At 41.3% G+C, this 14,005-nt stretch overlaps 1 protein-coding gene across 3 annotated transcripts in view; it reads right to left on the minus strand.

Moving 5' to 3' along the window:
• Positions 1-14,005, minus strand: part of WWC1 (WW and C2 domain containing 1) — a 79,248-nt gene that overhangs the window by 22,360 nt on the left and 42,883 nt on the right. For all 3 annotated transcript variants that reach the window (XM_080399962.1, XM_080399961.1, XM_080399960.1), the window contains 6 exons: positions 10,439-10,642; positions 8,668-8,744; positions 7,661-7,740; positions 6,617-6,746; positions 5,910-6,056; positions 4,783-4,856 (listed from right to left, as the gene is read on the minus strand). In XM_080399962.1, coding sequence (XP_080256088.1) covers positions 4,783-4,856; positions 5,910-6,056; positions 6,617-6,746; positions 7,661-7,740; positions 8,668-8,744; positions 10,439-10,642 — 712 coding nt within the window. The remainder of the gene's footprint in view (positions 1-4,782; positions 4,857-5,909; positions 6,057-6,616; positions 6,747-7,660; positions 7,741-8,667; positions 8,745-10,438; positions 10,643-14,005) is intronic.

The raw sequence follows: 14,005 nt of genomic DNA on the forward strand, positions 1-14,005 counted from the left end.
ACATACGATTCTGATGGTCTGATAAAGATCAGTGGTTACTCAAAATTTTGAAAAATATTTTTTGCCTTTAACAATGAGGAAGTTATCATATGCATGCTGCTACTGGAAGAATCCAACTACTGACTCGACACAGAGCATTCTGGACACGTTGAAGAGCTATGCTACTTCTGGTGCATCATGCACATGAGGAGTCAAAGAGGCAATATAATCCAACCCAAATCCAGAGCCACTTATTTGCATGAAGTTTAAAGTCCGTTTTCATTAGAGGTATCATTCCAGATTTCAGTCTAAAGCCTGTATCGCTAATCCTTCAGCACCATACCAACGTTACCTCAGGGAGGAAGATAATTACTAAAAGCAATAGCAATACAGATATAGAATTTAGCAAAAGCTTTGACTGACAGGAGAGGAGAGCACAGCTCATGGCAGGTAAGGAGGCTGCTCACTCCAACTGTCTGCCCATTCCCAATTTCCCAGGTATATGAGCTGTTCAGTTAGCTCCACAAATGGTCAGCGCTGCTATGCAACATATAGAGAGGAGCAAAAAACCAACACCAGGATAAAAAAACAAGTGCAGTAATGTCAGTCTTCCCAAAGGAAGCTGTATCCCTTGGAGTCATTGACCTACAACTCTTCATGAACAGACAGGGTGATAATGGTAGTTTGGTGAGAAACAAAAGCACAGATAAGGTTGAATAAGTTACCGAAGACTTGTATTTTTGGAACTCACACCATAAAAAATGATTCAGTGGGGAGCAGGGAATGAGGAGGGCAGAACTCGCTGGGGTGGAGAAACTACAGAAGCTTAGAAGGCAAACAAAGAGGAAAAGCATCTTGCAATATAAAGCAAGATATCTCCAAAAATAATTCACCTGACTGAAGACCAAAGAGTCAAGGCACACATGCCCCATCACGTGATTAACTCAAGTTAATCTCTCACTCAGGTTTAGTAAATACATTAAGAAATAGAAGTGAAATGCTGTACTGTAAAATGAGAGTCCAATATTCATCTCCCTTTGAAAACGGTTTTGTCATCTGGTGACAGAATTACTGGACTTAAATTGGGCACAGCAAATAGTTGCAGCTGCTAATCTGGATTCATCTCTTTTGAGAACGTGGTTAACGCTACAGAAGTGCACAGGACGGTGCACGCTTCCTCCAGCAAACCTGCACACATGCAGGCACAGAGCAAAATCAATGCCAGCTAGCAAAATCAAAGTGTATGGAGTAAGTAATAAGGTGCAGATCTGGGCAGCAGCAGCTACACGACTGCTGAATGGCCTTGAAGAATAACGCTTTGTCTTCCAAGCTCCGGAGGCCAAGAGGAACTGGAGCCCTGAGAGAGCCTGTGAAGGATTAGGCTCACGCAGACTGACCTGCCTCCTCCATCACAAGAGACAGACCAGAGATCACCTTTCCGAAGAGAAGCCTCACTTTCTGTAAACCCATTTCCCACAGCAGGTTGCTTACTCTAATTAAAGTTCCGTAACCGACAGTATTCAGCTCAACTATTTTTAGGTTGTCTTAGTAGGAGTTGTTTTGAGTGCCTGATTAAGTGCAATGCTGTGCTCCAATGAAGAATTAACAGTGGCATTAATTCATAATCCAAGAATTCCTCTGTGCATTTTGAAGGGATATGAGTTTAAGAGGATTGGTTGGCATTAATCTGATCACTTTTGGCATACATTTACATGGATATGGGTTTTCCACTGGAATTTGTTCTCTATGCATTTCCGAGTCTAAAGGTTTTGTTAAACTAACCTAAGTTTTACCCCTTGCAAATGATCATTCTTTTCCCTTTCTCAGTTAAAAGGAGGTTTATGCATTCTGTTTTTCCAATAAAGCAGCATCGTTACAAAAGAAATGCTTTGCAGACTGTCTGATGTTTGGCTGAAAACTCCAGCCCTTCAGCCTGCTGACCAAGTCTGAACTCCGTCCCTGTCGAGCCGTGCTGGGTTTGCACTGCAAGGAACCCAGCAACACTGGGCTCAGGCCATACCGTCAGTCTGAACGGCCACCAGCCTGCAAGACTGAACAGGAAGCTCAAGCTTTATTTAACTGTCTTCTTTTTACCTAGAAAAGGCAGTGAGATGGTTTTTTCATTGTCATATCAAGGTTTTTTTTGGTTTTTTGTTTGATTGTGGTTTTGTGTTGGTTTTTTTGTTTGTTTGGTTTTTTAACTGGGGAAAGCTGGTACTTATCTGTAACATAGGTATAACATGTAAAAATTTTAGTTTCTTGGTAGATTGTGGCGATGCAAGTGCTGTGAACAGAAGCATACATTAAGGTGTGTATCCACAACCAGTAATTAGCAATCCTAGATCAGATCAGCCTCCTCTCTTCATGAGGTAAAAACCCAAAAAGATATCCAGTGGGAGGTGTGGTCTAAAAACTGACCAGTCAAATACCTACTGTTGTTGCAATGCTGCTAAAAGCGACATTAAAATATTCTGGTTTTGGAGACTATAAAACATACTTTTAAAATCCCAGAGTTACCACCAGTCACACAAAACCCAAGCTGAAAATTTAACTCTTGAAGGAACTAAAACAGTGCACAGAAAGCAAGTGCTAAGCAACTTGGTTACTATTCTATGTCTGGAATTGTACGGCATAATTTAGTTGCATCTCTGATTACATATACGCTGCAGTAGCTATCTCCTTGTTGAGATGTGGCACTGACATCTCGCTTGACATGATACCTGTTATCAGTTTCCAATCCAATTAAGCTAAAGGTTTGTCATTGCAGCTGCTCTTTGCTCTTTTTTGCAGGTTTAACGTTATCTGCTCTAGAGTTCTTGTTGTCTCACCGAGCCATGAAAGGAAAAGACTTGGTGGTGGGTAAGGGAACATGCAGAATTGCACCCTGACAGTTCTGGTGTGGTGAAGTTCAGCAAGATACTCACCTACAGCTATGCCTTCAGCCTGGTCTACAACAACAGTGCGGACAGTGTCTGCTACAGCCCGCTTGCAAAATCATCAACCCCTTATAAATCTAATAGTTCTAACCTAATTAATATGGGATCACCTTGATTTCAAGACTTAAGTTTTACCTTTCCAGATAATGCAGAGCTAGTAAGACAGATGCATTTCCACCATTTGGCTCCCTTCATAATACGTGCATGGGCAAAATACTCTTCTATTGTGGTTTTGGAGCATTTAAATATGCTGCTGTAGGGACAGGAAACACTTCTAACATCACAAGGAGTAATTTTCATAGGAGCAGAAGGTTCCTTGTGAGTCCCTATATTCATAGTATTGTTCCAGCTTAAAACCAGTCAAGGTATTTGTTTCTGCAGCTCCTACCAAAGACCATGCCAAACCCACAGTGCTCTGATCGCTGGAGATCTTTTCATTTTATCAATTATTCATGCCCATTCAGACCCATCTTTCCTCATAATAATGTTTTTTAAACTAGACAACTTAAGACAGATATGAGGTATCAAACCTTTAACTGCAAGATTGTGTTGTATGCCCTTCATTACTTTAAATTAACTACTGTGCTGCATTTATAAAGTTCCGTCTCTTTTTAAAGAGCATACTCATTATCTTCTCAGGTTTGTCATTATTCACTCACCCCTCCTTGGAAAAGATACAGGCTAAAGTAAAAGTGCTCCATTTCAATCTAAAGACGCGAAGTCAAGTGTAAATTAAATTGCAGTCTTCAGCCAAGCTTAAAAGTAAAAAGCAATTTTAACACTGAAAAATTAACCATTGCATCTGGAGGATTAATAATTTTAATGTTGTTTTAAAAAGTCACAGAATGATTTGAATGTCAAGGCAGTCTGACACATTAGACTGTTCTAATAAAATTGCTTCACCTAGGAAGAAAAGTGTAAGTTCATGTCAAAAGCAGCTGGGCACATGCAATCTTTTGACAACTGCCTCTGATACAGATCAAATTTTACGCCACTGAGAAACACGGCCTATTGACCATGCCATTACACTAAAACAAGATCATTATGAGTAACCTCAGCCTTAAAGCTCTTATATCTAACTAGAGAAAATTCCTTCTCTTTGCATATATCCCAAGTACAGATTGCACCACGCATCTGCAGTTTGTTATTCTGGAATTGCAAAGTCCGTTTAGAGCAGTTAAAGCTGAAGTCACCACCGCTGACTGGTACATCACTGAACAAGGACTAGGCCTGCCAAAGTCTAAATAAAAATGCTTGGTGCTTTCTCATAACTGAGCTGTGTTAGCTATAATCTATTAAAAGAAGAAAATCCCAGAAAGTTTTTGCTTAAATTGGCCTGTTAAGTAGATACAATTTTTATAATCTATTCTTCATTCATCTCAGATCAGAAGGCAAAGGTGAGAACTTACATTCTTACAGATAAGCAGATAAGCTTTGTAATAAGAACTGTAGACATTGACCATATTTTGATAGGTGTTAACACACTATACATTTCTCCTTATCAGACTTAAAGCCATGCAAACATTCATTTCATTTTGAATAAGGTAAGGAGATGCCTTGCAGTACAGTCTCCTTATGAGGAATGGGGAAGCACTGGCAACAGGTAGCAAAACCACTTACGTCCCCACAGGTGTGGCCAGACTGAATTCTTTGTGTATTAATCACTCCTTAGTAATTTCTAGGATGGTTATTTATTTCTTGAATGATAACGTTGGCCCAGACAGCCTATTGCCTCACTGGCTCAAAAATTACCATGTTTATTTACCAGTAATGCTGGGTTTCAATCTGAGTGGCACCTTTTCTAGTGAAACCTATCTTCAGAATAAGCTGTGTGACAGCCAAAAGGTGTAACAGTCCAAAGAATTACCTTCTCTTTGCTTCTTCGTATTGAAGGCGTAATCTCACTTTCTCAGCCAACTGGTTATTGCTGCTGGTAATGAACTGAGACACAAAATATAACATCAGCAACTTAGTAACCACTCCTCTTTTGATATGCCCTGTTAAAATTGATGATGTTACAAGTTACACTTGCTCTCGTCAAACTCATTTATTAGTTAAACCAATGACAGAATCAGAAAATACTGACTTTGATTGATTTTTTCATGATTTCTTCAAATACTTAAAAACCTCTAAGATTAAGAGGCTCTTTCTGGCCTAGTTAAAAACAAAAATCTACCACATCTGTCTCAGGCTTCTATTTTCATGCACACATAAATAGCTTTGTCATCTTTCTTCTTCAGTGCTGTTTGCAACCTTTAAGTACTGTATTGCATTTTGTTTTGGATGGCATCTTGCTTTGGTCGTAGAGTCTTAAAGATAAGGGACATCCCATCATGCCCAAATCTGCAGATCTTCAGTCACATGTGTGGCACTGACTTTAAGTGGCTGCAAATGTTTAAGTCAAGGTTCACAGGAGAGGCTTCTGTGATGTCCTGAGACATATGATGTACCCATAGTGCTGGTTAAGTCCTTGCTGAGGCTTACACCATCCTGACAGTTGCGATCTTGTCGCACATGTGGGACTGAAGGTGTAGGAGTACGACACGTTTGATGGCATCAAAATATCTGCACATACGCTATCATTCTCACTCGTAACACGCTAAGAGCCAAACGCACTCTTAAGGGAAGAGTCCTCATTACCGCTTAGCCCATACATCGCTGCTGAATGTTTCTTGCCTAGTAGCATATCACTGCTATAAAGAGCTAAGGGAGTATTTGTATCAGAAGAAGCTACACCTACAGGCAAAATAAAACTTCCTTCCCTTTTAGTCCCACCTGGGTTGTTCTAATAGAGCTAGCGTGGGGAATCAGCAGGTTGCCTTTAGAGATACATTAACATTGCACAGAAAAATGAAGGTCATGCTGAAGTTTACATGAGGAAAAGGAATCATCTCATAAATACCTGCCCATTCTTGGAAACTCTTACTAAGGCAGTACTACATGTAGTTCAGAGGAACGTCTCCACATGCACTGGGTTTCTCATGTATTACTCACATTTCCTGAAACATCCGTCTGGGAGCTGACGTCCAGGTACTGCCGAGGTAACAAGGGGCTGGAGCTTTCCACAGACACGCTGCTGGTCCACAGGTCTGACTGGGAACCTCTGTCATTCACAAAGCTGTCTTTTAACCTGGCTAAGCTCTAAAACCATAAAAAGTCGTGAGGTGAGCTCACTTCTGCTCAAAGTACCTGAGCAGTAGCTTTAGCCCCAACTACATGATTAAGATCTGACCATGTTTACTGTGTGCACTCAGACTCTGCAGGCACGAGATCAGGCACGGCTGGACTGCACCTCCCACAGCACAAAGCAGCCCACAGGCATTAGCACACCATCTCGCCTAGACAGGCAGGCTCTCTGCCGGAGATGGCAGATGAAATGGGCCATAGTGTTTTCATGGCTTCTCCAGGTCTGCTCTGACAGCAGTACAGTCACACTGGTTCACTCTTGACCAATAAACCCTTAGACAAACACTCAACTCTAAGCAACTGCTTACTACTGTTAGTTGCTGCATTTTATACTTCTTATTTCCAGGATCTGAAGAACAAAAAGGCTGTAGTCCAACCACAATACAGAATTCATTTATATTAATAAAAATCTGGATTACGTATCTTGAAATAGAAAATACTTAAATCACTTCTCAGAAATTCAATCTGATAGCAATGGCAACACAAAATACTATAAAGTCATCCTGTTTCAATACCTGAATGAGGTCTTGTTTTTCCTTCTCCCCTGATGTGATGGCCTTCTTGAGAGCTTTCATCTCACTTAAAATGGCTTGTGCCTCATCAAGTTTGTAGCCACCTTGAGTATCAGACATTTTCATGTCAATTCTGCATAGAAATAAAAAAAAATAATACGGAAAGCTAACACTTTATTAAGTCCAGCTGATTTAATCATCCTAGATGCATGCACCTTGACATTTTAAGAAAAACACACTCCGAAGCACAACAAAGAACACCACGCCACCACAGAAGTTAATCCACTCGGAAGTACATTAAGCTTCAGAACTCTGACTTTAGCCATATCATCTCTTTGACTCCTTATGGAGGGCAAAGATGTACAAAAACCCCTCAAAACAGTACATCTGGGCAGGTTGCTGCTAGTTACTTTGTTTCTAACCTAGAGAGGATAAACTTAGCCATCTATGAGAGGTACCTTATTTTCAGTCATTATTTTGAAAACCAGCCACAGACCTCACATGCACGGATGTATTTACTTGCACAACCTAATTACAAGCCACTTCATCCTTCCCTCTTCTCAAAGGAATTCTACCACAGTTGCTATTTATAATAAATAAGATATTAACCAGTGACACTATTTAAAACGCCAGATGTCTAGTCACACAAAGGTAAGTACCTGAAACTTTTCATCCCCTTCCACTCCACCCCAAATTTTTCCTCAGTGCCCTAAAACAATGGCTCTTACAAGTAAGACAACAGGCTGTACTGCGTCATCTGTATTGAGCAATACTGAGGAAAACAGAGTACCATCTAACTGACAAGATCCTGGTTCAAAATCTTTTTGCCATGAAGTCAGTTCTGATGCGGTCAATCACACACAGGCACCGATTTGAGAAATCTGCCCCCATGGCTGTGTATTGCTTTCGGTTGCATATGCCTAAAGATACCAGCAGCAACATATTTCAGCTTCTGTTATTTAGGCAGCTATTTATAAATATAGAGGGGGATGCATCACAAGCCAGAGATATTCTACACTCAAAATAGTATCTCGAGAACAAACTTACTTCTTCAGTGTTTGAAATCCATGCTCTTTGTACTGGAGCTCTTGCTTCATGTGAGCTACTTCTCTCTTCAGTTTATTAACCTGCAGGAAGATGTACATTTTTAGAATGGCATTTTATGTAAATATTTAGGTACAGCTCTACCCTTCAATTCAAAACGTAGTACTGTAGACAGTACTCTAAACAAAGTTACCAGAATATCAGTTCATCTCAACAGCAGCTAACAGTTCTGATGGCATCCTCACCAGGATATTATCACTAGCTAGGTCTTTACTCAGTACCCAAATACTACAACACTTTATAAGGGGCTTAAGGGAAGTTCCAACCTCCTAAGCAGAAAAGCTGAGAAAAAATCAAGAGAGACAGAAATGAAACACAAGTCAATTTTACTCAGAAATGTTTAAAACTTTCCCAGTCATTAAAGAAAACATTGAGCATCAGGACAGGAGTTACACTGCAGTGATAGAAGCCATCCTCCGACATACCAAACTAAAAGGCCCCACTGCATGAGTAACACAGCAGGATGATAATACATACTGTAAATCCACTGACCCTACAGCTTGCTGTTTTATATTCCTCCACAGAGGCCAGACTGACCTACTTTACTTTAGTCCTTTCTTCTTCCCAAACTGAGCTCTGCATGAGAGCGCACACTGCCGCTGCTAACAACCCGCACAGGACAAAACAGCTGCCAGTCTCTGGAGAGAACTCGCAGCTCTCCAGCACTGCAGCACACCGAGGAGCCAGCATGCAGCTAAACACCCCACAGCGTATCGGTACAGCAGTATGTACTGCCAGCTTCCAAGGAAGTCTAAAGTCTAAGGGAAAAAAAAGCGTTTCAAACTCCTAGGACGGCAACATTTCAGAATTCTGATAAATTATCTCCTAGATTAAGAACGGCAACATTAGCTCTTTCAACTGCTTTGGCATCTCTTTTTAGTATTTGCCATGAGGTTTGGAAATATCTGAAGGTTACTCGTGGCAAGCAAAGGTCTGTTCATACTACTTACCCTGGATTTTGCAGTAGCAATCTCTGCTTTGAGGATCTCCGGGTCATACTTGGAACTTGACGATGAGCCAGAGAGCACTAGAACAAATACAACACCAAGTTCAGCAGCACTACCTTCCTCCCTACTCTTGCACCAGCCCCACACCAAATCAAGACCTCCCATCACTCCTGCACACCCAGACCTCCACGCATTGCTGCTGTAGGCCTTTTACCCATTTTTCAGATCTCTTCTCAGCCCTCAAAGGCAGGGAAAGGCAATAGGGCAGTCAAGTACTCCACGAAAAGTCTATACTAAAGAGGCCAGAGCATGTCCTGGATCTCCAAAGTCTGGATTTGTTCCAAGTTAACGCACTTAACTCAAACTCCCAGACACGTTCACTCCATTCAGTAGTGTGGCTTCCTGCATTTCCAAAGGCATTTACAGAACTGAAGGGACAGACATTGCATAAAGGTTTGCTTTATTTTTTTTTTAGACTTTCTCATTGAGTAAACAACCCACTGAATGTTTAGAAACAAAGAAAAGCAAAGAATGAGAAGAAACTGCAAAATGCAATGCAAGCCCTTCTCACAGCCTTGAAGACATGACCAATCATACAATGTGTCACTCCAGATTAAATCAATGTCCCATTAAGAGCAGAATTCTCTTCTAAGCAGTAAAACCCTTCTGCTTCAGAAGGTACAGAAGCTCCCCAATGTGCAATGCTGTTAGAAGCAGCTGTAGGCAAGGGAGATATTTTGATCCTCACAGCCATCAGTTTATGCCCTATAAAACATGGGAAAGTATTTCTAGTTCTTTCTGTTTGGTTGTATTTTTAAAGACAGATCACATCACGCCAACGTAATTCACGTTCACAGTAGTTTTAGTGTACTGCTCTGCTATACCAGTACTTAGGTAGAGTGCTCTTAAGAAAAGGCCAAAACCTGTACTTCAGAGATGATGGATGGGACCCTAGTCAAATTAAGAATCCTTCAGTTGACAGAAAACTATTTACAAACGTTTTAACATCAGGCACAGGATTAGCCGGTGAAATTCACCACCACAAGACATAACTCAGCAAGAGCAAAGCAGGGGGATGTCAGTCCACTGATGTGGCCAGCAAGAACATAAAAAGTCTGCAATACTAAGGATTATAAAAAAAGTTCTGGAAGACTTGCAAGAAATAAATTCTCCTCTGGACAGTAAAGAGGAAATCTGGCCATCTATAAACATTTCTGCACCAGCTCTTGAAGCAATAAGTACTGATGTTTCCTGTGTGACAAAGAATATGGAGTACAAGACAATGATTTGTTTAATTGATAATCCACCAATGTTAGCTTTTACATAGCATAAAATACAGATCCTTAGCTCCCCAGGACAGTCACTCAGCTACCTGGGATGGTAAACTCCAGAAGGGCCTGGAAATGCTATCCGAGATGATCCTTCTTGCCTTGTTTATATACTTTGGACAAGGGAATCAAGGAAAACACCATATAACTTCATTTTTTTGCATTAAGCCAACCACTACATTTTTTCACACATATTGAAGCCCATGCTGAAAACCTGCACGCTGACTCTAGTGACTGAGCCAACCGCCATAGTATTTCATAACAATTAACCTTTACCAAATACGTGCTAGGCAGCTATTGCTTTTAAGACAAACTGAGCAAATGCAGAGAGTGACATGGTGTAACACACCCCAGTGCTCTATCACAGGACCAGCTTCAAGCAGTGTACTGTCCTAGCGGGTTCACGACTGAGAAAGTCACTGGGTAAGAGTTCACCAACTACTCACAGCTGGTCTGAGAGCCCAGTTTGTGCTCCCAAACATCATGCAGCTGCCGATATTCTTGCTGGGCCAATTCAAGCCTCTGCTGTTTCACTTGATAGATCTCCTTCTGCGCAGCAATCGCCTCCTGGGCCAGGACAAGGTAGTCTTTCAGCATGTGCTCCTGCTCCCGCCGCCATTGCACACGAGGGTCTTCTATCTGTGTAGTTTCTGAAGAGAGAAAAGAGGAGGCAAGATGAATGGAATGCAGGTTTGCACTGCTCCCTGGAGAAGATCCACCACTTCTGTCAGTATTTTAAAATAGCCCCTTGCCCCATCTCGTAGAGGAAGTGGAATAAGGACATTCTCCTTTTTTCTTAGGAGGTGACCATTGATCCACAAACCCCAACGAGCTCTGCCATGCTGAAACACTGTATAGAACAACTCATGATGAAATCATTGTACAGGTATTCAAATCCTCTGCTGCTGAAGCCATCCTGGTTCTGCCTCTTACAACATCCACACAAGCTCTAAGATACTGACATCGACTGTTAAGACTTATCTTTATTGCAACTGCTTTATAACACTGCTAATAAAATACCTCTACTATTTCACTGATAAAAACCAAACGTTTTCAGAAAACATCATTGCCACATGACAACATTATACTGCATCTGACAACATGAAAGCAATCACAACTCTGCCTGCCCTCTTTGGCTGCCAAGTGGCTTTTATTATAAAGGGGAAAGAAAACCTCACTCAGATTCCACAGGTAAGTAAAAATAAAGACTCATTAAATCACAGAATGTATTCATGAAAGCATCTCAAATTGCATTATATAAACAGAATCTCAGAAGGGAGTAAACATTTCCTTCACTCAAAGCAGGCACAGCAGTAAATCACTGCAGAATTTAAGAAAAAACATGCTACAGAGTTAAAGAAAAATATTTTTCGGTAACATGGGCAATGCAGTCATGAACAGCTACACCACTTCCATCTCCATTACCCAACACAACCAATACACTGCTTTTCAGGTTTCTAGTCAGGAAAAGGGCATAAGATCACAGACATGCAGCTAGTCCTAGTACTAATTAGGCAAATTTATTGTCAGTATTTGTCTTGGTTTTGTGAAGAAGTGTCCAAAATATTTTTCATTTATCTTTCAAGGCCGTTATATGCTCTTGTTTGGAACAGGTTCCAATATTCAGTCGACTAAGTGCTCTAAACTGTCTAAACTACTGTGCTTGAATAAGGATGCCTTATTGCCGCATAATAAATAATTAATAAAAAAGAGCTGCTTGAAACTATCAGTAGGAATCTAATCTGCATATCTTAAGAGCCTCTTTAAATATTTAGTAAAAGCTGCCATGGTGGAAGGCATGAGCAGCTCTTAAGTGAGTCAGGCGTAAGGCTAACACCGCAAGACATACAATGTAGGGAAGAGAACAGTTTGATAATAATCCTAGGAGCAGAACTAGAAATAAAGGATTTTACCCAAGGGATGGCCACTCAATCATCTTCACAAGCTATCTGTGATCATGCTGAGGAGAAAATTAAAAGGATTCTCCAGCAATAACTTATTTTAACAGTATTTCAAGACCTGAAAGAACACATGACATTTCACTTTACATAGTTTGTAGAAGCATTTCAACAAAACGTCCTTTACGGATCCTGCTAGAAGAAGTAACATTTCAGCCGTTGTAATACTAAAGCTAAGCCTGGACCTGCAAAACTGCCCCAAAATAACCTGGGGAGACAGCAGCTGTTTGTGCCAACTACAGGTGCTGATGCCCTCCCAGACAGCACCATGGTCTCTCTTAGAGGGAGCAAAAAAACAGTCAGGAAGACACAGCAGCATATCAGCTGTAAAGTCTGAAAACTCCAGACTCATATCTCTGTTCCTGCTCCCAAATTCCATTTTCCAGATAACCGTTATCCACACCCAGAAGGAGGAACTCCTTTTACTGCCCAGTTGAACCAGAAGGTGAAAGCCTGCTACGAGTTTCCCAGAAAGCTGCCCCCACATCCCCACACACGCAGCCTCCCCGGACCATAGCGCATGCCAAGCGCCAGAAACCAGGACTCAGGACTTGGTTTCAAGCTCAGTGAGTATGTCGGCAAAGTACCCACAACTCTTGATGTCTAATTCAGGACACTGGGTCATAAGTCTACCTGTACCTATGGCTTCTTCACTCTTGGATATTTCCAGTTGTCCCTTAAACTGGCAGCCCGCTCTTCCTGTAGTTGCAAGAAGGGCAGCAGAAGCTGCTGCAGGGCGATCCCTCCATTACAAGCAACCACGAGGAAAATTACAAAAATCTACAATCCTGAGCACCTCTGTTAGGTGGCGAAACACTGATGCTGCCCCAAGCACATAAACCACTTGACAAAGTGAAGGCTTGGCAGGATGGGCAACACACTTTTGTACTGAAACTGTTTTGTTCCCATTTTTCTAACTATTCACCTCAACCTTTTCAGTAATCACCACACTAACCATATCCCCTTGATTGCAGCTTTGATTTTCAAACACATAATAACAATCTAAGAAAACGTTGGCCAAGGGCTCTTGATCTGCCCTAGCTACTGAGTAATGCAAAATACATCCAAAGTCAGATGAAAGGACTACAGAAATGCAGGTTATTACATCTTCTGTTGTCTTGTGAATTTTTAATTTAATGTTGAGCTTGTCATAAATAAACCTGATTGTTTCATGTTTGAAGAATGTAGTCTTACTGTGCTTGCATCAGCATCTGGCAAGAAAATAATAATTTTTTTTGTGCAAATCAAATTCCAAAGAAGTTCTCCCAGAGAGAGACACTCAGGGCTATGCATTAATACTGTATTAGGAAAATTCTGGGTACTCAGTTTAATTTAATTGTATTTATTTTGCCTCAGAGACAAGGTTAGAAGTGTGCTCCATCTCCCTTTTTTTAATGGCTCCTGGCTTTAGATTTAATTTAGGTCTGTCCTTGGGCTTGCTTCTGATAATTAGTCTCAAATACTTCAAGTGTGCAGCAAGAACCAACATGCTTCCACCCCCTTCACACGCTCTGAGGACAGTCCCTTCCTGCACAGGGAATCTGCAAGAGACCTTGGAGAGGAAGAAGGTTTTGGACACTCTCCAGAGGATACTTTAACATAAACCACAAAGATGAGCCTCTTGATTAGCTGAAGGTAAGTGGATATGGTTTGCTTTATCATGATTTGGATTAGAGCTGGCATAAGAAATAGGGTCATGATTTTGTTTCTCTTCTTTTTAACCTTTTAATTGAAATTCTAGGTCAAGTCTTCCAGTTTCTGGCATCCTATAGAAGTGAAACTTTTTAAGCGGGTATCAGCATAGTCTGAAGCCTTCTCTGCATGCCCTTGAAGCCTGTGGTGCTTTTGAGTGGCACGGACCAGGGGTAACTGCCTCAGACCTGCCACCAGATCTTCGCACGTTCATCCTGGGGGCAACTCAAATGTACAACTCCGATCATGTTTGGTTTGTCCCATGTACACAGTGCAGTTTCTGCTAGCTGAATCACTCAGGAGGTCTGACAAGCTGCCATGTCCCCCTGCAGGCTTCAGAATGAGGTTATTCTTCCTGTACTT

This window comes from Falco punctatus (genome assembly GCF_963210335.1).
Source record: "Falco punctatus genome assembly, chromosome: 8".
Taxonomy (NCBI): Eukaryota; Metazoa; Chordata; class Aves; order Falconiformes; family Falconidae; genus Falco; species Falco punctatus.